Genomic DNA, 27488 nt, shown 5'->3' on the forward strand with positions numbered 1-27488 from the left:
GCCTCGTGTGTCATTCACGCTGTCCGGGACATGATGACGTAAGAAGTGACAAGGAGTTACTTCCCCTGATTAGGACATTCCTACTTTCTCTTTCCTGCTCTGCCAGAATCTTCTTTTCCAGCCATCGCTCTTTTCAAGTTTATTGGTAAGCAGACATTGTTTTCTTCATTCCGTCAATCCTTGCACTGATGTTATAACGTCATAATATACAGAGAATAATCTTATTACGTGTAATGATTATGAGGTACAAATATGAGCTGTTCGGAACGTGTCACAATAATATTGTCAATCTAACAATATGTTGTTATCATAATTTATTCTAATAACTAGCAACTGTTGAAGGAATCTTTGGTCAGTAGGTGATTTAAAGATAAATATCATGGTCCTTATAAATGTTTTAAACTCTGACAGCAGTTTTTCAATGCGACCTTTATCGTCCGTGACATGGCCAAACCATAGGCCCCCACTGCGGGTAAGAAAATCGATTAACTTAACCCAGCCCCCCAGTAAACCGGGGTTAAGTTAATCGATTTTCTGACCCGCAGTTGGGGCCTATGGGAGGGCCAAACCCTGAAAATTCTGATTTATTTCTCTTTCAGAGTTTTATATTGTTAAGTTCAGTAATATAACACCTCACTGCCTTTTGTAAGTAATCATCTATGATTATACTTTAATCAGATACGGATGTGCATGCATGGGCCTTTTATTAGGACTGACCATCGATTTATATCATAGAGATCGATTTTCGTTAACTAAATATTGATCGATTATCGATAAATATCGGAGAAGTAACTTTGAGCAAGATATGTCTGAAAGAAATGAATATATTTCACACTACTCACATGTTTATGCGTGGATTACTAACAAAACAGCGTCCTGAACATGATTTAGAAGCAACCCATGAATAAAAACCTAGCTTTGTGTATTGTGTGAGTAAATTTAAACTTTATTCTCTCACTAAAGTTCATGTATGATATTATTGATAACTCTATTTTCATTTCCTCTTGACGATATCTCCGATTATCGATCTTTCTTCGATCCAGCCCTACCTATTACCGTATAACATTGTATTCATTCAGTTTGGGCTCAGCATTTGATGAACAGTTTTCATTGACAAGAACTGATCAGCATCAATGTGGTGATACAGTTTATGCAGTTTATTATTTAGGCTTCATGGTTACCTGATTGAACAAATAGTTTTACCACATATGTTTATGCTTTTGCTTATCATAATTATATATGGAAGAACAGATGCTATTTAAATACAGAAGTACCAAGTATATGTTCTATGAGTGTTTGTGTTAAGCCATCTACGTTTGACTAAGCCTATTCAGTGTGTCAGATATACCCGACCTCGTAGTATGTGTACGGGTATATAGTATCTTTAATTCGATGTAAACCTGAAGTGCAAGTCTATACGTAATCACTTATTGACTTATACAGTTTAGTTTACATATACAGGGTACCTTTAAGTTAATTGTAAGTGTACCTTTAAGTTAATTATAACTCCAGAAAATAGAGTCTTGTGCAAGTATTATTTACTCACTTGCTTTTGTGTAAAGAAGGGGCGGTGAGGTAACCTAGTTGTTATAGCGTTAGCTGAGCACGTCAAAGACACGGGTTCGATTCCTACCATGGGTACAATGTATGAAGCCCATTTCTGGTGGCCCCGCCGTGATATTGCTGGAATATTGCTAAAAGCGGCTTAAAACTAAACTCACTCATTGTAAAGAATGTCTGTTAATCTCCAACAAATATACCCGAAATGGTGAGGTAATGTTGAATGATTGTGTTCGTTGTTTAATGCTGCACTGATCAGTGTGCTGAATTAAATGGAGTCTGGACCAGACAATCCAGAGATAACATGAGTAAAGATCAACCAAAGTACTTACCGGAATTACCATAAGCGTGAAAATGTAGTGTAGCAAATGTTCATACAAGCTGTCCCCCCAAAATATCAGTGAATACGTCACTGTATCCTATTGTTACATCTAGTTAGTCACATTCCCACCACTAGATACTTTGATTATCAGTTAAAGAACATTAATTATAAGTTAAACCTACAAAATTAAGATAGACTATATCTTGTCCAAGATATTTTTATGGATTAAACGTCTATATAATTTCCCTCACGACGTATATTATAAAGAAGTTAAATCCTTAAAATTACTTGGACATCAATGTACAACTTCTAAATGCCACTGAAAGACTCATATGTTCTTGGTGAAGCTGCCCTGACGACCATGCTTCCATGATTTTGTGTAAACCATCAAATACGAAATAAATATTTTCTTGCAGAAAATGTCTTTCCTGTCACTTAAAGCAGGAATGCCTTCAATAACGGGCAACGTGGATAGTGACGATGACGAGATACCCCCTCCTGAGGTTTTTGCAAGAGGTAATTTCTTCACATTTGTGGCTATATATCCCGTATGTAGTGTGTGTGTGTGCTCGCGCGCGTGCGTGCGTGCGTGCGTCTGTGCGTACATGCATATGGATGCATGCCACAGGGTACCATAAGGTGTAATGAACACATATTCAATGTTCAGTGAGAAATGCTTATGGAAGCATTCTAAATTTGTAAATTTTTCAAACATTTACATCCTTTTGAAAATTATGTATCATATATAAAAACAAGGGTATATGTTTTCATATGCTCATGGTACTGGTATAAGTAAAATATATTTCCACCATGTGAATTATCGCATGATATACCAAACCTTGAATGCCTGTGATTTTATGAATAACGCCCTATGAGAGTGGATTAAAATGTCCTTGGGTTTGCAATATGCAGCGGATACTGAGCTGCTACTTAATTCACGAAAATGCTACTGGCAACTACCCGTTGCCATTGCGATAAATAGCTATTGCAGTACGGCCCTGACAGAACACATAATTACAAGCAAAGCTACCGTTATTTGGCGACTACCGCTCTGCCATAGGCATTTCGCTGCCACCACTTCTGCCCTGATGGAACTACCACTGCCCAACACAGATAGCAAAGGTGCCTACGATCGCTGCGGACCCCTATTGTGACAACTACTTCTGTGGACCTAAATGTCAATAACCGCTGGCAATATATGTGGCAATTGGTTGCCAATGTAAACTATTTTATGTTAGGTTATGTTTATGTTATTATTCCACGACTGAAAAGTCGTGAAAGACCAGTTTTCCAATGCAGGTAACCTTACATGTGAGTATTAATTTGAAAGTAAGTAATTTGTCACAAGCAACGCTACCCTAACCCACAGCCTCATAGGACGCAGAGATAGTATAGGAGCCCAGCTAGAATAAGGGAAAGATGCTAACCTGCAGCATCCATTGTCTGTAAAAGTACATAGTGTTTTTTTTTTTATCCCCCAACGCGTGTTTAGCGTCCATCCGTACGTACGTACGAATTGGAATATCTTAAGAACCGTTCACTGGATTCTTTTCATATTTGGTACCTAGGTTTATCACAGTAAAAGAAAGGTCCCAGTCAGGTTTGGTGACCTTGACCTTCATTTCAAGGTCACAAGGGGACTTTAATGTTTTACCATTGTCAGCGAGATATCTCAACAACCGTTCACTGGATTTTCTTCATATTCAAGACCAAGCTTTATCTAGGGAAGGCGCAGGGCCCAGTCGATTTTGGTGACCTTCACTTAATTTTCAAGGTCACGGCAACACTTTGAAGATTTCAGCACGTTAAACAGCATGTTAAGCTTGTCAGCGAGATAATCAAGAACCGTTCACTGGATTTTGTTCATATTGGACATCACGCTATATTGAGGAATGGCCCAGGGCCAGTCGATTTTGCTGACCTTCACATAATGTTCAAGGTCTCAGTGGCACTTTAAAGATTTCAGCATGTTAACCTGCATTCAAGATTGTCAGCGAGATATCTCAAGAACCATTCACTGGACTTTCTTCTTATTTGACATCAAGCTTCATCTGGGGAAGGTGCAAGGCCCAGTCGATTTTGCTGACCTTCAAATAATGTTCAAGGTCTCAGTGACACTTTAAAGATTTCAGCATGTTAACCTGCATGTAAGAATTGTCAGCAAGATATTTCAAGAACAGTTCACTGGATTTTCTTCATAGACTTTTAAGACTTTCCTTGAATGTTTTTCAATAAGCAATTTCTTTATTACTATTTTTGCATATTTCATACACTAAGACATTCATGTCAAGGTCAAAGTGAGTCTTGAAAATATTTGTGCGTTTGAAAAACTAAAGAGTAAGATATCAAGAGCGGTTGACTGGTTATATTTTTGTTGACATTTAACTTCATCTTAAATAAAGACCTTCACGTTCATTACTTTTTACGTTTGATTTAATAATATGCGGCGGGGGATTATGTCACCTTAGTGACAATGCTTGTTCTCTGTGATGGACACCTCGCCAATACCATGATATAGGGATGTGGCACAAACTTTTTCGTATGGTTGCATCCACTTGATCTTGATTGGATCCATAACATCGTGCAACTAGCGCTCGGGCAGCTTTGCCAACACATTAAATTCATTGGTAGCTGGAATTGCAGCAATCTGACTTCAACCGGCCCCATTGTTGTATGAGGTGCTCTGCTACCCAGGACATCGCTGCAGGTGTGGTTCAGATGGCACTGATTGCCCTTGGAGAGTAGTTGGAGCTGCTGTTGGTTACGAGAAATACTGACATTATGGATGGAGGAATCTGGTTGGAGGGACCAGTGTGGACCTACCTTAAAGAACCTAAAGAAAGTTAAGCCATATAATGTGGTCGTGAAAAAGACATACGCCTTCAAGTTTCTTGGTTACTACCTGCAGCAGATTAGATAGGTTTCCTGTGCCCCATTTGTTTGGAGGTATTGTTACAGTAGTCTACTATGTTCCTGCCTCAGATCAGCCATGCGTTGAATCGGAAAGATTTTGGTACCGTTCCGCGTCTGATGCTGCAGCCTGAAAGCAGTTCTGATGAAACTTCATCACTCTGGGGGCTTTGGTAGACTGTTTATTATTGCAACCACTGCTTGATTGTCGCAGTGGAAGAGGAGATTCTTGTTTGCAAGTTGCTGGTCCTTGTGTTGGATGGCCAGTGTAATGGAGAACAGATCCAAGAGTCATGTCACGTATTGTTGCCTCAACCATTCGTTAGACCAACAGCTGTTAAACTATTTGCCCTGGTGAAATTGTTGCTTACCTTTGCTGAGCAGGTTGATTAGCCAGCGACTTAAATTTGCCGTTAGTAAAGGCTTGCACGTAAAGTTCAACTTGTCCATGGGGACTGAGATGCACTTTTGTCACCTTTGTGTTACCAATTAACAAGATGTCTTGGCCATTTCTGCTGCCACCTCCTTGCTCTTGGACTCTGGCATCCTGATCTGCATTGCATTAATGTCAATGTCCAGCCCTAAGAATGTAAGTTGAGTTTTGGTGGTCTTGTCACTGGCAACACATTGTGCAAATGCACCTGTTCAAGCATTGACTGATGCCTGCTCTGCTCTCTTCTGTTAGAAAGTAGTCAAGGTAATGAACTTGACGCATCGATGTGGGATTGCATGCATCATTGCAAGAAGGTACTAAATTGTTCAAAGATATGGAACAGCTGAAGGGAGTGCATTTATGGAGATACCTGAAGGTAGTCCAGGGTCCCGGCTAGGGACACCTTTCTTTTATACACTGTTTTCTGCTGAACCTGCTGTTTCTTGATGCATTACTGACTACAGATTTTGAAACCTGTACTAACACTTCCTAACACATTATTTACTTTGATAGATTGGATATCGCCAGGATACCATTTCATTATGTTCAATGGAGGAAGGAGCCATTGAAATTACCTCCCAACTGGTTTCCTGTCCCGGAAGGATACTTTGAGTTCATATGGAGTTTGTTTGACTGATTCCCTGGCATACTGCATTTGTCGGAGGGTTCTTATAGTTGTGCTTGCTACAACCAGTTCCCTGATCACTGTGCCCTGTCCGCCCGACTCTTGGTGCCTTACCAGTTGCGTGACCAAATTTACTAAACAATTCCGCTAATGTAGTAGCCAAATTTGATTGTCCTCGGCATGTGGCACCACACATGTCTGTCTTGACCTGGGCAATCAAACATCTCATGACATGACACAGCCACAACAGACTGGCCAACCTGGAGCATGCCAATTGCACATTCACATTCAACATTTTTAAGGCGTGGCATAAGGATTGATTATCAAGGATTGTAAATATGTTTTGATAATCACCAGCACATTCTGCGCACGGTGGTGGTTAAACACATGAAAGGTCACGTGACCCGCACATTTGCGTGGTCGTGTTTTTACAAAGTAGCTTGCTGCATGCACCCCGCGTGGTTCACCACAGTTGAACTGGTCAAATTCGTCAGGTTAGACCTGGCCATCATGGCATGCGCCTATATTGACCACCTTGTACTACACATATTCAATATGTTTCATTTCCCCAAGTGTTAAGATTCTTTGTTTGTTCAGTATACTTCAGCCACAGCTAACTGTCCATGTTATCCAAGTGGCATGTAGGGTCATTTGACATTCTGTGCCAAAATTGCTGGCTGTATGTTGAAAACGCACCCCACCCCCATCCACCACAACTGAGCATTATCGTCCTGATTGTTTCCATGCATTGTGAAGCAATTCACAATGCATGCATTCGATTCCCCACATGGGCACAATGTGTGAAGCCCATTTCTGGTGTCCCCCGCCGTGATATTGCTGGAATAGTGCTTAAAACGGCGTAAAACCATACTCACTCACTCCATGCATTGTGTGAACTTCGAAATGCCTGCTAAGTGCTAACACATTCATGTGACCATTAATTAAGCACAACCCTGAATCAAAGGGCAATTTATTTTAGATTGGTCCAAACAGGTGATCTTACCATAGCATACAGGCATGCACATGCAAAACATCTCAAACGCTATTGGTGGCATGTTCATGAGGCCACAAAGCACATTGGGGTATACATTTCTTAATTGTGGTATCCTACAGGTTTTTTTAACTGATTCAAAATACAACAGCAGTAAAAATGGACTTTCAGATAACACACAATTTATTGGCATGTATGGTGCACGGCTGTCCTGTTGCAACATCCGTCCTCACTTTATCATTAGCCACACGGCTATTTGTCCACTTGTGAGGAAGCACGTGGACAATGGTGAAATAAAGGATTGTACAAGACCTGGAAGACATAGTAATGCAGGAACGTCTACCAACGTCGTGCAGGCTCCGAGAAAACAGCAACCTCAGAACATGTGTTTATTGGTTTGCTGAAAGTTGCTATCTTCCGTTGTGGCAAATAGACACGTCGTAATGAGGCCTATCATCAGGAGATGATCCATGCAACTGGACCCCCGAATGATGGTGTGGCGTTGTGTTTCGTATGACTGCAGTTTGGATCTCATCACAGTACCTATGGCACGCAGTGGTCAACATTATGCCATCATGTCACGCTCTTATAACCACCCCTTGCCAGCTGTCCGATGTTCATGAATGACAATGCAAGACTTCACTGGCAGAACAAAGTCATCAAAACATTACCATGGCCCAAAAGTGTCCTGATATGAACCCCATCAAACAACAAGTTCGAATTAGAAACTCTCTTGATGCAGGAACTCCATGAGGGAGCTTGTTCGACACATATTCTGTCAGTGTTGGCAGACATCCACTCATCCGCTGTTCTGTTTATCTGCATGATCATGACAGCTGTCTCATGAGGTATTCCTTGATGCTGATTGATTAATTGTTTCAGAAATACAGCTCACTCTACCCCCATATATACTAGGCGTCATTAATAACGGGCCAAATGATATATAGCACATGTAAAGAAATATTTCTCAGAAATAATAGAACTAAGAGTGTCATCATAATGTTTAATGTATTGACAAGGTGAAACATCGTGACATACAGACAAAAAGTTTAAACAGCACTAGCAAACATCAGTTGTATAGAACCCCTACCCCCCAAAAAATGAAAATGACAAAGAGTGAAGCACTCGGTCATTCAATATCTTGTGTACCCTCCAAGACACAGGTGCACCTTGTTCTCATGCTCCTTGTCAAGGTCATAAAGAAAGCTTGCGGAAACACATTCCATTCCTCTACTAGAGCGACTTGCACGTGCAAATCCTTGACATTAAGTGGCAGGTGGATTTCATATTAACAATTTGGAATAAATGTGTCATTTGTAACAGAATGGATCGGACGTTAAAGAACGCAATAATGACGTTTCAACGGCCTGATGTGTTTTTTGTAAATCATTCAGTTGTATATATACTGGACAAAATAAGTTATTGGTATTTTTATGATTGATATTTTATCAGTGTGTCAATGATGTGGTGTAATGATTTTAGGGGGTGGGGTGGGTTTTTTTTGTTAAATGAATTTTGTACCTTACATGCGGTGAGGGGGAGGGTGTGTGTTGTCACTTACCTTCCACATACATTTTAGGGGGGTCATTCACATTGTACATGCTTTTCCATTAAAATCATCATCACCCCCACTAGCCATAAATATGAACGGCCCCTAAGGTACTGTTGGCACCTTAGAAGTGACAATTTAAAGGTAGCCGTAAACCCGAATTTAGATTTTACCATTAGAGTTTGCAAAAGAAATTACATTTATTTTCATATTTTTCACGCTTCCAAGTAATTCCTTTGTACTTTTAGATATTCAAATTGAATCCATCTTTGATTGGATGCAGTTGCTTCTTCTGATATCAAATTTCGAGTGTAAATGTGAAAACTGTTTGTATTCAGTGATATGAAGTGGATCTCGGTTCAGTTACTATATTCCACCTGTCTTCGTGTTGAATGAAACTTCGTTTTTTGTTTTTCCTAAGGGGCATTGCCACCTAGAATCAGGATGAGAAACAACTCGGTCCTTCAAATGGCTATTAGTGTTTATGACATCAGAGAAAAGAATGCAGTTGTTCAAAGCAAAGAAGAATATGTGGACATTGCTATTGATCCTACCACTGGTATTCCAGACAAAAACAAATTAGATCTGGCTGCACGTTATGGCCTGAATGAAGAATTTGTCTATTCTTCCCCGAATAAGGATTGTTTAGTCCTACATGACAACACAGACTTACTGATATTTTTTATAAATTTCCACATGAATCAGGAAGAGGATTTTGCATTTCCACTTGGTCAGTTTCCTCCAGTTCCGCAATCAAGACACTCTGTAGGATGTATTGGTCTTGTTCCAAACACCTCCATCGGTACACTGAAAACAGTCATACGTGATGATAAACTGTTTAATAAAGACAAATTCCCATGTCTGTTTCTTAAAGGAAAACGGTGTGATGAAGAGTCATCAATGGTCGGTTCACACTTTACAAATGGAGATGTTGTTGCATGTTATGCCAAATCAGATGTGATGATACAATGTTTCCATATGCCAAGGTTAAATGTGGAACACAAGTATGAGTTTGCATGTTTCAATACAGATAATGTTGGGGAGATGAAACAAGCATTCAAAAAATCTTTCTGCAGTGAGTTTCCAGGCCTTGCTACTGGCATTGATGATGTCTGGTTTTCTGTTGGCAAACAACTGTTGAAAGACGAAGAGTATTTCTCCCTTAATCATCAGAGAAGAAGGCTAGTGTTACAGATGGGACGGCTAGTTTTGCATGTTAAACAAGCAAGTTCATTTCCGCTTACATTGAAAATGAATTCCCATGAACATTCATCTCAGATCATGCTGATCTCAGCTCCCGTCACGACAGCTGAACTCCGACAAGAAGTTTCGCTATTGATCAAACAGCCACCTAATGCCCTGCATCTGTACACACAAAAAAAGAAACTGAAAGAAATGTTGTTAACGGAATCTGTTGGTATCCATCCTATGGGTGTAGTGTTGGTAAAGGTTGCAAAGAAAATACAGGTCTTGGTCTCATTGAATTCTGATGGATCAACACAGAAAATTGCTCTTCAACTGTTCAAGCTTGACTCTGTACTGCGACTAAAGGAGATACTACAGGAGCATGCATATGCAACAGTCTCACAGTTACAGTTGTTCTTCAATCAAAATGAACTTGAAAATGAAAGGTTGATGCAAGATTACCGCATAAGGGAAGATGACATCATTTCTGCATGTGTATTTTCAAAGCCAGAATTTATCCTGGTGCGACAGCCTGGGAGGGAACCTCTTCACCTCACCATTGATGGATTACAATATACCATTGGGAGACTAAAGCAATACCTTGCACATGTACTGGGATGCAGTTATGTCATGATAAACATGATTCACAGAGGTAGATGTCTTCCGGATGATGACACTTTAGAACACTGTGGACTTGTATCTGGAAGCACTGTACTGATCCCAAGACTTGCCAAACAAGATCAGTCAACAAATGAAAGAATACTTGAAGTGTTTATTTCGCAAGCAGATGGCACTTTCCAAAAAGCATTCGCCAAAGAAGCAGCAGGAATTTTGTTTTATGGTAAGTTGTTCTATTCCTTGTTAATCTTGCAATATAATCATCATTATTATATTTTTTTTATTCTTCATACACACGCGCACACGCACGCACACACACACTAGGACAGGTTATATTGCTGAAAGATTCATACATCATTCCTTTGAAAATCCGAGAAGGTCGGGTATGAATTGGTCTTCAGTAATATATGCTTGTCGTAAGAGGCGACTAACCGGAACTTTAGGTATAACTACATCTATTTCCTTGTTTTTCACACTCTTTTCTTTTTTTTTTTTTGGTTTTTTTGTAAAGCAAAAATGTTCCCATCTGTTACGCTTGTTACACACTACATTTACCATTCATCAAATTGCAGAGGTTTAGCTGATAAAAACAAGAGAAATGAAGTTTTGAACTTGTCAAGAAAAAAAATACTAAATTATTTGTCTACAAGACATTCATATTTCACCCGAAAATGTGAATACTATGAAAAGTGAGTGGGGTCTGCAATGTATAATTGCTTCCTATAAATCTAACGCAAGAGGCGTCGCAATACTTTCTAATAATGATATTGACTACACTATCCATAGAACAATTATCGATGAAAATGGAAATTATATCATTGCAGATCTAACTGTAGAAGATAAAAGAATTACACTTACCAATCTCTATGCACCTAATAACGATAACCCAAATTTCTATAAAGACATATTTGAAAATATTCATGATTTTGGAAATGAATCAGTTGTCATTGTGGGTGATTGGAACTTAGTCCTAGACCCATCAATAGACTTAGAGAATTACAGACACATAAATAACCCCAAATCTAGATAAGAGGTATTGAACTCTCTGGAATATAACAACCTTTTCGATATTTGGAGAGAATTAAATCAAAGTGAAAAGAAATATACGTGGTGGAAATAAAATCCAGATACTAAAGTAGATTAGATCTTTTCATTATTTCACAAGACATATGTGACTGGAGTCCAATATTTTACCAGGTTATAAATGTGATCATTCTACTACAATTTCCCTATTTTGTTTCAAACTCTATTAATCAAGAAAGAGGGAGAGGTTATTGGAAATTTAATAATTCCTTGCTTCTAAACCCAGATTATGGAAACTTAGTTAGAAATATAATAAAAGAAACCATTGATGAAAACACAATATCCGAACCAGTCAATTATGATAATCAAAGGAATTACAGCTTAAGATTGATGATAGCTTATTTCTAGAAACCCTGCTAATGAAAATAAGGGGTAAGAGTATATCTTATTCTACATATCTTAAAAAAATTAAAAAAGAATATAGAACTGATGAACTAGAATCTACAATAAAGGCTCTTGAGCAAGATATAAGAACAGATTTTCAAAGCATCAGTGAAAATTTGCTAGGTGAACTTTTAAAACACAAAACTGAACTTGAACAAATAAGAGAAGAAGAAATGAGAGGAATATCAAAGAGAAATAGACTGCTCTGGTATGAGGAAGGTGAAAAACCAACAAAATATTTTTGTCACTTGGAAAACAGAAACTATGTTAATAATTCTATTAATAAACTTCGGTCAAGCAACAATGAGGAGTTAACAGATAGTGATTCTATACTTAATGAAGTAAAATCCTTCCATAAAAAACTTTATTCTGCTGATAAACAAGACGAAAAATACTTTACCGCCCTAGATCATTGTAACACCAACCCTCAATGATGAATTAAGAAACAATTTGGAAAAAGAAATTGATATGAATGAAATTTCCTATGCAGTTAAGAGTATGAATAATAACAAAAGCCCCGGGAATTAATGGATTCCCAATTAATTTTTTTAAATTCTTTTGGAAGGAACTCAAAATTTGGATCTTAAGATTTGTCAAAAATATTTCAGAAAAAAAATCAAATGTCTATAACTTTGAAAAGAGGAGTTATAACTTGCATACTTAAAGCTAACAGAGATAAAACACTTTTGAAAAATTGGAGACCTATTACTTTATAGAATGCACTCTATGAAATTATTAGCACTTGTATGACTAACCGTTTGAAGAAAACCCTAGATTCCCTAGTACATGCTAACCAAACAGGCTTTATCCCAGGTAGAACTCTTAGTGAAAACACAAGATTACTATATGATATAATGTTTGAAACTAATAAAAGAAATATGTCAGGGCTAATTCTCCTAATAGATTTTGAGAAAGCTTTCGATACAGTGTCCAAAGAGTTCTTGAATATTGTTTTAGCTAAAATTGGTTTTGGGCCTTAAAAAAAGTTGGATAAATATACTCACATATGAAACAACATCAAGTGCCATCCAACATGGTAAACTCTCTGATTGTTTCGTAAATGAACGTAAATGCAAGCAAGGGGACCCTCTGCCACCGTACCTCTTTATTTTTGTCGCTGAAATACTTGGTTGTATGATTAGAAGTAATGAAAACATAAAAGGTATTGTTATTGACAATAATGACTATAAATTAAACCAATATGCAGATGATACGGAACTATTTTTTTGATTGAAATGAACAAACTTAAAGATTGCTATTGATGAAATTAATACATTTTATAAACTGTCAGGACTTAAAATAAACATCGATAAGACAAAAGCAATATGGATTGGCTCAAAGAGAAATAGTATGGATATACTATGTAAAGACATTAAAATAGAATGGCAAAAGGGTGTGTTTGAAGTCTTGGGAATTAAATTCCACACAGATCTTAACAGCTTATGGGTAATCAATACAAGAAAAAGACTAGATGAGATAAACAGATTGCTTTCACAGTGGAGGAAAAGACACTGACTGGTAAAATAACTGTCATAAAAACTTTGGCTTTGTCAAAACTTGTTCATATATTCAATACTCTGCCTAATCCACCTAAAGACTTCATTACTTCATTAAAAATAGCTTTTTCAAATTCATATGGAATGACAAACCTGATAAAATCAAAAGGAACAATTTGAAGAGATTTGGTTGACACTGTAACTATTTGTGAAGCTTTGAAACTAGCTAACCTGAGATCACATTGTAGAAAAACAACAGTTGAAAATACCTGTAATATATCGTTTTGATGTCATTTTAAAATCTGGTGCAAATGTTGATCAAGTAACTCACATCGATAACCCTTATTGGGAGGATGTTTTGAAAGCTTGGAACAAATATTGCAAAAAAAGTCATTTGAATTCTGGTAATATTTATGAAATCCTAGCCCAACCACTATGGTTTAACCATAATTATAAAAACCCAACACATTACAATAAACACTGGGCAAGTAAAGGCATTCTTACAATTAAGGTCTCTTTATCTTTTGACAAATTAAAGGAAATGTATGGCATTAAAGGCACATAAGTGGACTATTTGCATGTTTTGAATATACTACCTTATTCTTGGAAATATACTATTAGACACTCTAGAACATCCCAGTTTTTTATTTACTCATAACTGAGTGTCATTTGACTTTATTGAATCATGCAAAGGCTCTAGAATATTTTATGACGCCATGATTTCCGATGAAGATTTACCTAAAATGTGTCTTAAAAGGCAAGAATCTTTCGCTAATGTTACTTTTGATTGGAATAAGATTTTTACGACTTATAGAAATGGTTTGAAAGATATCAAACTACTTGATTTCCAATACAAGTTTATACATGGTATTATCTATGCTAAAAATGAAACTTGTTGACAATACTGTTTGCAGTTTTTGTTATGAGCTGAATGAGAATATTTGTCATGTTTATTGGGAATCTCAACTTAATGTAGGAAGGACTGATATCATAATATCAATACTGTGTATGTGTTTCTTATGCATTTAGCTCCAGGGTCCGTCCATTCTGACAGATTTGAGAAACATGCCATGAAGAGCGTTGCTCAAGATGAAGATTATCGACGGGGCATCATGTTACGGAGGTTGTGTGAAGGCATCCACTCCGAGTCTTATAATCCCAAGCCCATTCACAAGAGTGAACTGCTTCATCAGCATGGTTCTGGACCATTAACATCAACATTTGATTCTCTTGCAAAAAGGATAAGCTCATGTACTGATCAAAGTCCACGTGTACGTGTACATCCAGACATAACTGGTTACCATTCTAACCCAGAATCACTTCCATTGAAGAGATTCACCTACTGTAAAGAGCTGAGCGAGCACAGTGGACGTTACTTTCTACGAGAAGAGTCAACATTAGCTGTTTCCAAGTCTAATGCTGATGAAGTATTTGCTCATACTCCAAGTGTCATGTCTCCAGTCATGTCTGGTTCCCCGGAACATGCGTTTCACAGGTTGCCAAGTCTACAGAGTCCTGTTGAAGGTAAGTTCAAGTCTATAAATCTCCTATCCCTTGGGTATTTGGGGGTAAAATTGTCAATTCATGTGTGTCCTGATCTCTGGGGCTGGTTGTTCATCATGCTGGTGGCTCGATTATTTTTTTGTGTGTGCTGCAGTTGGAGTTAATGGATTTTGCAGTGGAAAACAACTTACCCCTTCTCTTTATTGCTGTCCGGAGAGCGGAAGGTCGCGGGTTCGATCCCCGACCGCGTCATACCAAAAGACGTTAAAATATGGTACTTGTTGGTCCCTGCCTGCTGCTCGGCATTAATGGGTACAGCAAGGACTAGTCGGCTCGGAGTCAGTATAATGTGTCTGAGTGGGGTATTCATGCTTCACTGCGGCATGGTATCTCAGTGGGCTAGCACTATAAAACCAGCTCCAGTCTGGGCTAGTACAAACAGCCGCACCTACACATACACACGCATGCACGTCGTCATATGAGCGAAATATTCTCAAGCACGACGTTAAACCCAATTTCACCTCACCATATCGCCTTTATTGCTGTTCACCGGGAACAGGGCTTGCTACGACAAGTTAAAGTTGGTTGTGAGCATCTATTAATATAACTAATACACATCATTCTGGCTGCTTTCAAACATTGCCATAACACATAGCTACTATAATTAACAACACCATAGTTGAAGCTGATGTATAAACTATTTATCTGATTCACCTGTAACGTTGGAATAATTACTTCCGGGAATGAAAGTTATCTCCCTTACACCACTGCCTGCTGTATATCGAACCCATTAACATTCTAGTTTTGTGAAATGAAGGGTTTAAGAAGATACAGAAACATATTAATAAAGACAAGGCATACATTGAAAGATTATATTCAATGAAGTCGTTTCGTGGATGTCAAGTGAGCATGTACTTGTGAATAGAAACCTTCCTGAACGTAGACACTGAGACTGACGCATTCGGTGAGGGAGTGACTTCTTATATGCCACTTTTAGCAATATTCCAGCAATATCACGGCGGGGGACACCAGAAATGGGCCTCACACTTTGTACCCATGTGGGGAATCAAACTTGGCCCTCGGCATGACAAGCGAAACTTTAACCACTGGGCTACCCCACCACCTCACGTTCAGTATGAAGGGTCATAATAATATATACATTACATACAGCATAGAACAATCTCATACTATGGCATATTGTTTTACTGGATGAATACACCAACGTATAGCAGATTTCATGTGTCATGACGATTTGCACATATTTTTCAGAAGTTTTGCACGAATGTCAATGTAGTATGATTTAAATATTGTTATCGTAATGGAGTGGTGTTCATTTTTACGTTGTTATTGTTTTCATGACATAATTTTCAGTGACAGTTTTCATGACGGGGAACGTTGAAATATCTCCAAAACTCTGCTCAAAAGTTGGCGAATTGTCTTAAGTAATAACACACTTGATGTTTCAGCTATATCCTTAATGGAATAGCACTTGACGGTGTTTGGTTTGCAATTCATCACGTGGCACCCAACATCAGAAGGACTGGTATAATGTGATTGGGGATCCAGTTCAACCTGTTATAGCACATACTGATTAGAAAATAATATTCATACGGATGTTTGTAATATGTTTTCTTAATTTTGCCTCTAATTTCATTCAATCTCACCATTTTTCAATGAACCGTTGTAGAGTGTAGATAGGGGAGGTAGCTGACAACGGATTAAGATCACAGGCCCTCTTGCCTTTGTTAGGATTAAAGATTAAAACATGTTTTTAGATGTCCCCCCAATACAAATGCTACACAGTACAATACATCACGACAAGGCCGGACACTTCGGTGTACCCCACCGGCCTGCTTTGCCGATCGCTACGCTACCATCGCATGCAATCGATTAAAACTTTATGTGAACATAATCATGGATGATTGACCTATCGATCACTTATGACACCTATCAGTTCTCTATTGTTATTTCTGCAAGTAGATTTAAACCCAATTTTGACCATTAACTAAACGATCTAGTCACAAATGGATGACAATATGTCCGCACAAAACGGGTGTGTGTGGTCGAAGCAAGCCCTCTGATTGGTCAACGCTTGTAAATGTGCACATTCTAAATAAATTCGCGGGAATTTGTACTTTCATCGATTGCTTGACTTGGAAATGTAAGAATTTTTTTCCAGCAAGGCTTCTCAAAACAAAGCATCAGTTGTAAATGTATCCTGAACAAGCATCGTTTTGTGCGGACATGAGTGGTGATCGATAGGCCAATCATCCATGATTAAATCTAAATTTTAACAATCTGAACGTCAACTCGTTGATAACAACGAATAAGCAAATAAGTGTCATGAAAAGGTGCCAACATGCAGGGCATAGCAAGACACTTAATTGATTCCCCAACCCCAGTATATTAAAGTTGGAAAGGGGAAAAGGAAGTATGAAGAAAAAGTAAAATATCTGGGTGAGTCATTAATAATCTATTCAAAGATAGGAATGTTAACATGGTAAGCCATTGCCAAAAACGTTTAGTGCTTTCATCTAACGCTGAGAACTAAACTCTAGGTACCTGAAGTATGCTGAGCTTTTCCAAAAGCCTATGTCCTGAATAGGTTCTCCTGGCATATATTCCAACATTAAATGGCCAACTGGCACCACCGCGCCTGAATGAGTGTCCAGTTTTGTTCACAGTGACACCATGTGAATGTAGTATTTCGCGCAGTGTTTTAAGAAAGACATAGAAGGACAAAGGCGTCCTGTCATTATTACACAACAGCGGCTGTGTAGCAGTGACGTGCCTGTGGTGCTGCAAGAGACATCTCATGGCTGCAGCTGGGTTGAGAGGATGACTGCCAGTGTCCGGCAGGAAAACATCAAGTAATGTCTCTCGGAATTGCAATGGTTTTGTCTATTTCAAAGAAACACGTTAACCTGTGTGCATAGGGCAAACATCAAACCCAGTTATATGCTTATTTGGATCGAATTTTGACCCGTACAAAATATTTCCCGGACGCAAGTTTCCGTAGAATCCAAGGCAACATTCCACTAATATAGATGAGCTAAACAAAGATTTGAAGTCCAGACTTCCTTTCAAGAGAAGTAGGTTTTCAGGGGTGATCGGAGTAGCGTAAGACTGAGAAGTTCACGCTTGACTCCCTTCAAGAGATCGTTTAAATGCCAATTGGCCTTTAATGGATCATCAAAACCATTAGCCTTGTGTACATTACTAACAGCATTCAAATATTGGATGAATATTTCATCTTCTTGAAGTCAACTAGGTATGCAACGTATAGAGCAATTGTATCAGAGGACATTGGTACCAGATTCCCTCCAGTTAAGTCACAAAAGTCCACGAGACATTTCACCTGGGACTTATATGTGCGCTTCGTTGACTCCGACCACCCTTGAGACAAAATTCTGGTTACAGTCTGCTGACTGGACATTGCCTCCACCTGGAATTGATGAACGCAAGTGACATGTGAAAGCATGAAACCTCTTACTTCAAATTACAATGGTGTAGCATATCATATGCACTGCACCAGCTTCCTGGTTCATATAATCTAGAAATACAATCAGGTAGTCTATTCTCGCGCCAGGGAATGTATTCAGCTCTAAGAGCAAAGTTAAAACAAGCTTTTAACCACCAGAGGTACATCAACCACTCCATAACTAATGGAATCCAACATGACCTTTTGTTAATAAAACCCATTGCTACCTGATTGTCAGTTCTTACAACTTTTCTCTGTTTTTTCCACAGATGACACCACCTACAGGCGGTCAGTATAATGGCCAAAGTATCATTAATATTTAAATACAGTTATAACGTTAAAAAAAAAACACAGCCACCACTGGATATCCACACTGAAACTTTCATCAAGTTTGCATCGTCCCTGTGTTGATTGGATAGAATTATTTAGATCAATAACCCTTCGTAAAAACTACGCAACTGCAAGTTTGGAACAGGTTATCACATACTTACACAGATCTGGTTCCTCACAAATTTGTTTCTCAGTTTTTTACCATGGTAGGAGTTATGATTTTTAATAAACACATCCAATAAAGTAACGTTATCATGTTCCACTAATTTGAATCCATGCTTTATTCCTTTATTCTCTGTCTGGGTCCCCCCTTGGTAACCATTTATGCCAAGCCCCTTTCTTTAGTGATTTTGTGTCATGGGGCTCGGGTAGACTGCCAGGTCCAGCACTCCTGTTGACTGGAACCTGGGGGTTGTGTTGATGGGTCGAGTGTCCTTCCTGGCGACACACCAGAAAAAAAGAGCAAGTCTACATAACTCAGGCCGGCTGCAGCTGACATAGTTGAAGCAGCAACAGATTTCTCTCCCATCACCTATGAACGGACCACGTGACCTTTGACGCTTTGAGTTACCGTCCTGTTCCATATGACGCAGTGCTTTCGCGGTGGTAGAATTAGGCCTGGGTACAGGTTGAAAGTCTCTGATTTCCTGGTAGGGTTTTCCGCATGGAACCCCTCCTCGTGCTGCCTCTGACGATATTCATTGTCATACAATAGCACGCTGCCCCACACATACCTGGACGGTAAACGTACCGCATCCTGCATGTATCTCAAATAGTCTAACCCCCTGCGAGATCAGCCTCCTTCTTCTGAATCATGTCCTTCAACACACCAATGCTCGCATGTGTCCACATTTCTTGTGTCATCTTCCCTATATTCAAAGTAATACCCTCGCCAAGATCTATTGTTTTCCCCTGAACGTCTAAAGTATCTTCCCACGTATAATTGGCAAGTTTTCTTAGTTTCCCTGACTTCTTACTCACATCATTTGTCACACACCGCGAGCACCGTCAAGCACATCCTACTCCGAGGCGCCATTTTTACCATCTTCAACACGTGGGCTAGATTGACCAACCACTAACTCCTTTTTAAGGCGCCCCACCTCCCTTCCGAGTTTCATCTGCTCGGTTTCCATCATGTTTAAGTCCTGCATTCCTGCGTTTTGGCTTCACATCGGCAATCACAAACCACTTGGTGACCGTAAACAAACAATTGACAAAATAGCAAACGCTGGACGACAAACACCATGCGAGCGCGAAACCAACGTGACTGAAATGCGAAAGGGAGGTAACTCTAATAAAACTAGCGTGATAATGGAAAGGGAGGTCACTCGTGACTAAAGTATCAAAATATATCTTACTGAGGTAAAACATTACTAAGTTTTAATCGATTGCATGCGATGGTAGCGAAGTGTCATGATTTATTGTACTGTGAAGCATTTCCAGTTGGAGTCATTTCAATTTTATTATATGTTTTTTAAATATTTAATCCTCGCAAAAACATGAGGGCCTCTGATTAAGATCTCCATCAATACATTAATTCTGAAAATATTTGAGAAAGTTCAAGTGCCTCAACTGTATGTTGTTGAAAATTGAGATTTTGATTTGTGCCAGCCCTGCAAAAGGTCATCTGCAAGTCTTAGTTGAAATTCATACTGAAATGTGTTAACTTCACTAAGGTTGTGTCCACATTGTCCCAAATCCTAAACAGATGTTTTTGACTGATGTTTCCCCTGATAAAGTAGTGTTTCAATAATTGATAATATATAAGGTGTATTCTTTTTGCAGCAATTCGGGACACTGTACTACTTGCAGTTGCAAAAGAACTTGGCAATGACTGGAAACAAGTTGCCCTGATGCTGGGACTGGAAAACAGCGACATTGTGGATGTAGAATACAGACACAGTGGTCAACTACGTGAGCAAGCATTGCAGGCACTCATACTGTGGAAAAAAAGAAATTCTAGAAATGCAACAATTGCCAGCTTGAAAAACGCACTACATGCTTGTCGTCTGGCTTCGATTGCAGATTCAATTGATGAGAGTATCAAATATGAAACCGTTTAAGCCACTTAGATGAATAGCAGAATTGCTTCTAGTCTGTGGTATATTTAGGTCTAAGTGGATACTAGAAAATGACTTGCAATTTTTCCAAAATTTAATTACTTCAGTAATAGTTGTATTGTAATAATGGGATAACTAACTGGGAACAAATGACAAGTGGTATGTGGATAGATATTATGACGCCAATGATCTTGAAGGTTGGTAGGGATAAAAGTCGAAATTTCACAGTTGATGTTTTAGATCGAAAATGCACAATATTGCAACGATTTGCCAAAGATTAATCTGTCAATGAGACATATTGCAAGTGAGTATCCCATAGGCTATTACAGGCACTCTATCTTGCTCCTCTTGCAGCACTCGACCAAGTTCAGCCAATTTCGCTTTATGCCCTAAACATGTTCAAGTGAGGAAAAGGTCCAGACTGCCCATGCATTGGCTATGGTCCTTGGGTCCATTTCACAAAGTTGTCGTCAGGCTACTACTATTGCATCTGTTACTATGTGACATGGACTAACGACAGTCTTAGTGCTTAGTTGTCAGTCTTGAAATTACATATGTTTTACTTGCCAAACATTCAGGAAACGTTAGATATAGCCTATTCTTTCCTTTAATATGAAGATGTGTATTCCATGTCAATCCCAGTTTACCATGAAACATACTTTTAGACTGTGGATACTGAATTGGTGCGTTGAATATATCATATGTTTCTACTATACTGAATTGGTGTGTTGAATATATCATATGTTTCTACTATAAAACATGTTACTAAGTTCACGGATAAAAAATGCTATCGGTTTTATTTAAAGAAATTGATCTTTATGACAACTATAGATTTGAGCAAAATTGTCATTTTTTAAATTTACTATACAATAACTGATATGTTGTATGATATTTGATGTTATACTTTTACGATTGCTTTTCATGTACATATTATGAATTTATGGTAACTGGTTCTACCTGCGAATAGCAGGGAAGTTGATGATGCAATGTAAAGAAATATTTATTAATTCACTTCTAAGATGCTATCTGTCATTTGAGGAGCCATTTAGTTCTCTTTCTCACCTGCCGCCCTCATGCATTCTGCATTGAATTTTGAATTTTCAGTAAGGGTCTCGTAGCTTCTATTTTCAGCAAATATTATATATCTAATTTAAATAGTTGGCAGTCTACTCTTTTTTTCTTTTTTTATAACAGTTATTGAGCTCATGGCATTGAAACATAACCTGCCAATATATATTTACATATTTTCTTTTGAATTGATTAAACTACATTCATTCTGCATGAACTCATCTAAAGGGCGGTATCTTCTGTCTAACCATCTGTACACCCATCAAGTAAATTCAATAAAAATGGGTGGGAACTACTTTCAGTGTTTACGAACATGGCGTCGCCCATGTCAATATGGGTGATAGTGACAACGTCTTGATGCTTAATGTTCCCGACGTCTTATTTTGGAGTAGCATACCTAAGAACAGAGACCCATTACAGGTGTGGGCAGCATTGGAAACCTAGGCATTAGTCTCTTCCCTTTTGTATTTCTCGAACCTGTTAGAATCCGTCTTCAGCAACCTATGCTTGTAAGAGTTGACGAACGAGATCAGGTGGTCAGGCTCGCTGACTTGATGCACGCCATATAATCCCAGTTGTGGAGATGTTAACTGGATTGTCTGGTCAAGAATCGATTTCCAAAAGACCGCGGTCATGTGCCTGGAAAATTGCTTAGAAAACAAAAACGAAAAAACTTTATTCGGAGAAGCAAACATGGGAAAATATTGTCTCATTTTATAGTGCTGATAACTATGGTTGTATGATGTTAATGAGTGCGGTCATGTTTATTAAGATTCTGGCATACAATCCTCACAAACATCACATAACTATCAATAGCCGAGCACAGTGTTAATATATGGTGAAACCTAGGACAACTGCAATGATATCCCCGACCCTCGTCTTCCCTGACTGTATCAGATGTTGAATATGCTGAATATGCTAGTCAGATCAAAGGCTAAATTGATAGAACAGGGCGAAAAACCAACAAAATACTTTTTGAAGCTTGAAGCCAGAATTTTTAAAAATAAATCCTTTGTAGAATTAGAAAAAGGTGATGGAACAGTGCTAAATGACCTTGGCACTTTATCAAAAGAGGTGAAATCTTTTTATGAAAAACTATATACACAACAAGATGTAAGTCCTATAGATCTAGGTGAACTTTTAAAAGATATTACCATACAAAAACTAAGTCACGAACAAACAACTAGTATGGAAGGCGAATTAACAAGAGGTGAAGTCTTGACAGCCTTAAAAAATATGAAAAATGATAAAAGCCCAGTTCCTGACGGTTTTACAGCCGAAATTTAAATTTTTGGGGGGAATGATCTTGGCGAATTCTTGATTAAATCTCCGAATTTTTCTTTTCGAACTGGGAATATATCTGTCTCCCAGAAACAGGGACTTATAACATGTATTCCTAAAGGAAATAAGCCCAAAAGGTTTTTAAAGAAGTGGCGACCCATTTCGCTTCTAAATATCTCATATAAAATTGCTGCTGCAGCCTGCAGCCATTGCCAACAGAATTAAGCCTATTCTTCCAAGTATCATCAGTGAAGACCAAAAGGGCTTTATCATTGGAAGATACAAAGGAGAAGTAACTAGACTAATTTATGACCTGATGCAACATACCGAAACATATCAAATCCTGGACTACTCCTATTGATTGACTTTGAGAAAGCTTTTGACTCGGTTGACTTGAAATATATTCTCAATTTCTATCACTTTGGACCAGATTTGATTCAATGGGTAAACCTTTTCTATCATGATATTGAATCCAGTGTATTGGTTAATGACTTTGCATCACCCTTCTTTAAAATAACCCGGGGCTGTCGTCAAGGGGATCCTCTATAGCCATATATTTCTTTGGTTTGTGTAGACATTTTGGCCTTAATGATAAAAAATAATAAGTATATAAGAGGAATAAAAATTGATAATATTGAATACATTATGTCACAATTTGCTGATGATACGACGATGACACTGGATGGTTCTGAAAGATGTCTTTATGCTGCTTTAAATACATTACAATTCTTTGCAAGATTCTCTGGGCTAAAAATTAATATTGAAAAAAAAGCTAATTTGGATAGGATACAAAAAGAGATCAAGACTAAAATTATGCAAAGACTGGAATTTCGACTGGCCTCATACTGAATTTACACTTTTAGGTATTCATTTTGACATAGATTTAGAAAGTATGGTTGAAAACAACCCCGTCTGGAATGTCAGTGACGTAACGTTGTCCATTCAGATTATGCCTGAGCGTCACAACGTCAACTTTACAGTCATGTTAGGGACACTCCGACACAATCGATGAATCCCCGTTAAACGGTGTGTGGTCCATGATATTCCGTTGTGCATATGCATTGTTTCTGTGTCAAACACAGGCTCGGCAATCAGTCTTATACAAACGAAATCGACTTTCGTCCGACCAGTGGACCCTTCTCTTGACGTCAAATCCCAGTGACGTCGATCTTGACATCAAGTCAGTCGTGTTGCGTTGTGTCCTGGGGATAACAATGGACATCTGGCTCAAAACCCGGCCGATTTTAGAGTATTGCGGACCGTACTGTGGGACAAACGACTATGAGGGCGCCTTTGACACGAGTGGATGAAGCCTTGTGATTCTGATAAAGGCTTTACCCTCCTCACTATTTGTCACGTGTGGTTGCCCAAAATGTCGAGAGTCATGTCGATTCCAAACACGAGCTCGGCCATCAGTCATTCCAGTTAGCTTGAAACGATTTTATCGATATTGATATTGTACCTGTCTCGTGTGATGTACTGACATTCTAGATAATTTCATATCTTCGTAAAGACTCAGCCTTCACTAGGATCGTTTTTCGACAAACGTTACCCATATGTACACAATCCTGTGTAGATATTATAAATCGTGTGTGACTAAACTCGAGTTCTGACCCGGATCTTCGGGGTTTTGAACATTGAACAATTTGGAAAGAATGTTTAAAACTCACGACAATGACCATACTTTATTAACATATGTTTATTACAACAATAGATTCACAAATTCAAATCCTCCCTGAACTGAAACTGTTTCCAGAGTCGTCGAAGTAAACGAAAACACACAAAGCATGAACGCCTCGTCAAGCGTAGTCACTTGCTTCACCATATAATGACACTGTCTCATCACAAAGGTTCCCGACAAGCGGGGCCCTGTTTAACATCACTGCATTGCAACATGTATATTGTAGTGGATTCAAAGCTGTATTTTGATGTATAATAAAGTTACATGCACAGTGTGTTGTCTGATTTGTGAAGGAATGTATTGATGGGAGAAAAGATATATTACTGGGATACATGTGGATGTATTGAAATGAAATCTGACTACAATATAAGGATACTTATATATATATATACTCGTATAATGTACTTGCCTGTTGGATCCTGTGACCACAAGAGCAGAATACGCCAGTAATATTTTGAATTACTTCAGTGATGAAATCTAAAATCGTTTCGTCATCTTATCGATCAGGTCGTTTTCTATGGTAGTGATCTTTGTGAGGCCATTAAAAAACGAACAGAGACTGGATATCCTGTTTTCATCACAAGGGAGGCAACTGTTCCTCTAAACGGAAGGCACCATGCTCAAACCCCAAAACGCAGGCTTGAAATGGCAAGGTCTGAAACTACTCTTGATATAGGCTAGTGGATACTTTTGTCTCGGGAAGAAGAAGGTATGACTGGTAAAAGCTGATAGAATTCCGTGCCTAGAAGCCATGGCAGGGTGGTTTGATTGTATGTAGGATAAAGATCAAGGTCTGAATTAAAAGCCAGATGGTCAAGTTCAACACCAAGCACACACGAGGCGATCTAAATCGCCTTTGATGTTCACCCCAACAAGGGTCACCTTCCGTTTCTTGATCTTTCTGGTTACACCATACACAGGCGTCTTGCACAAACGACATTGCTGCAAATTCTTCTTCAATCTTTGTCTTGTGAAATGTGATCAGTTGGTGGCTGCGTCTAGTATGACTATTATGTAGCCTGCTGGCGTCTTTCAACGCCGATATAAAGATTGTTCTCTGGTCTAACGAAACCTCCCTTTTCCAGTTTGACAGACGCCTGAAACCAGAAATACCTTTCAGGAAAAGTTACCAACAACACTCACCACAGAATATACGTCACTGTTTGTCAAACCCATACCGTGGTTAAGGTGAAGCGATTCCACGACCATAACTGAGCGAATGAATGTTTGAATTGGACGCTGGAGGATGTCATCTACAAGAGCCTGGGGGCGGTGGGGTAGCCTGGTGGTTAAAGTGTTCGCTTGTCACGCCGAAGACCCGGGTCGATTCCCCAGATGGGTACAATGTGTGAAGCCCATTTCTGGTGACCCCGCCGTCATTTTGCTTTAATATCATTAAAATCGGTGTAAAACTCAAACCCCACTCACAAAAGCGTGTATATACCTGTATATAAAAAGTCTGGGACAGACAGGACAGCGCTGTATTTCATAAGAAGGGCACTATAAACTTGATTTGGAACCAACTGAATTGTAAAACAAAGATTTACTGTCGTCAGAGGGAAAATGTTTACAGGTTACCATAACGGATGACTGGTAAGACAGATGACAGGTGTTCTAGTCAGGTGAGCTAAAGAAAGAACTGACTACAGAGGTAAAGCAACTGACCTCTGTCTCCGGGCTCACAACAAACCGGAAGTTCTGCACTAACGCTACTATCGCCATCTTGGCTTCCAGCAAGGCGAGCCTCATCCCCAGACAGTTCCGCGGCCCGACGCCAAACGGCATCCACATGTAGTTGTGTAGCTCATGCTTATTCTCAGGAAGAAACCTTGATGTTGAAAAATATAATTTTGGAACCAAAAATGTAAGTTATATGACTGTCTGTCATCTTGAATTGGCAGAAAGCTGGAACTAAAACCCACGCGCACAGGCATGGTGCTGACAAAACTAGACAATAATCGGGGAAAACTGGGATTCGAACCCACGATCTTGGTTTCTTGAATGCCTACTGCACGCTACTCAGCATAGTGAATTCCCGCATGTCCCCGGGGGCGGTGGGGTAGTCTAGTTGTTAAAGCGTTCGCTCGTCACGCCGAAGACCCGGGTTCGATTCCGAACTTTGGTACAATGTGAAACTTGGTTCTTCTTTAGACCTAATATTACAACAACAAATAACAACCCAACACAGCCGACAATGAAATAACTAACAAGAGTGAGTGGTAGAAATTCGACACGTGTGCAGGAATATTCGTGTAAAAGACCATGTAGCTGGAAGAGACTCCTATATATGAATTATGAATGTCATATTACCTGTCAGGGTCGAATTTTTCCGGGTCGGACCAGAATTCTGGATCATGCTGTATGGCGTACACGGGTATGATGATGGGCAGGCCGGCGGGGATGTGGTAGCCGTTGATGTTGGTGCTCTTGGCGGGAACTCGTGTGATCCTGGAAGAGACAGGGTTTGTAAACGGGCTGACATATATGAATGCTATCCTTCCCACTTCATCCATAGGGGCGGTTGGGTAGAAAAGTTGTTAAAGCGTTCGCCCGTTACACTGAAGACCCGGGTTCGATTCCCCACATTGGTAAAATATGTGAAGCAAATTTCTGGTTCCCCCCGCCATAATATCATTCATTCACTCACCCAAAGCTTCAAGAGATACGGACCGCCTCCGTGGTGTAGTGGTTAGAGCGTCCGCCCAGAGAGCGGAAGGTCGCGGGTTCGATCCCTGACCGCGTCATACCAAAAGACGTTAAAATGTGGTACTTGTTGGTCCCTGCCTGGCGCTCGGCATTAATGGGTACAACAAGGACTGGTCGGCGCGGAGTCAGTATAATGTGTCTGAGTGGGGTATTCATGCTTCACTGCGGCATGGTATCTCAGTGGGCTAGCACTATAAAACCAGCTTAAGTCTGGGCTAGTAC

The 27488-nt window shown here is 39.2% G+C and overlaps 2 protein-coding genes across 2 annotated transcripts in view; one reads left to right on the forward strand and one right to left on the reverse strand.

Moving 5' to 3' along the window:
• Positions 1-24831, forward strand: LOC124256899. The gene is made up of 5 exons (XM_046690869.1): positions 1-145; positions 2299-2398; positions 8812-10416; positions 14186-14680; positions 20256-24831. Exons 2-5 carry the CDS (start codon positions 2302-2304, stop codon positions 20531-20533), a joined length of 2475 nt encoding a protein of 824 aa, XP_046546825.1. The 5' UTR covers positions 1-145; positions 2299-2301; the 3' UTR covers positions 20534-24831.
• Positions 24551-27488, reverse strand: part of LOC124256900 (cytochrome P450 3A41-like) — a 13707-nt gene continuing 10769 nt past the window's right edge. Inside the window, exons 12-14 of the mRNA XM_046690870.1 lie at positions 26871-27008; positions 26226-26388; positions 24551-25657 (exon numbers count right to left, since the gene is read on the reverse strand). Of these exons, the coding sequence (XP_046546826.1) occupies positions 25571-25657; positions 26226-26388; positions 26871-27008 (388 nt within the window). The 3' untranslated portion in view covers positions 24551-25570. The remainder of the gene's footprint in view (positions 25658-26225; positions 26389-26870; positions 27009-27488) is intronic.

Source organism: Haliotis rubra, unplaced genomic scaffold, assembly GCF_003918875.1.
Source record: "Haliotis rubra isolate DU_JTF1 unplaced genomic scaffold, ASM391887v1 Scf642, whole genome shotgun sequence".
NCBI lineage: Eukaryota > Metazoa > Mollusca > Gastropoda > Lepetellida > Haliotidae > Haliotis > Haliotis rubra.

Excerpts from the sequence above, each read along its gene's own strand:
- LOC124256899 (XM_046690869.1), top strand. The coding sequence starts at position 2,302 with ATGTCTTTCCTGTCACTTAAAGCAGGAATGCCTTCAATAACGGGCAAC. Across the intron at positions 10,417-14,185 it reads AGCAGGAATTTTGTTTTATG|CTCCAGGGTCCGTCCATTCT; the intron begins GTAAGTTGTTCT and ends TTATGCATTTAG. Across the intron at positions 14,681-20,255 it reads TCTACAGAGTCCTGTTGAAG|CAATTCGGGACACTGTACTA; the intron begins GTAAGTTCAAGT and ends TTCTTTTTGCAG.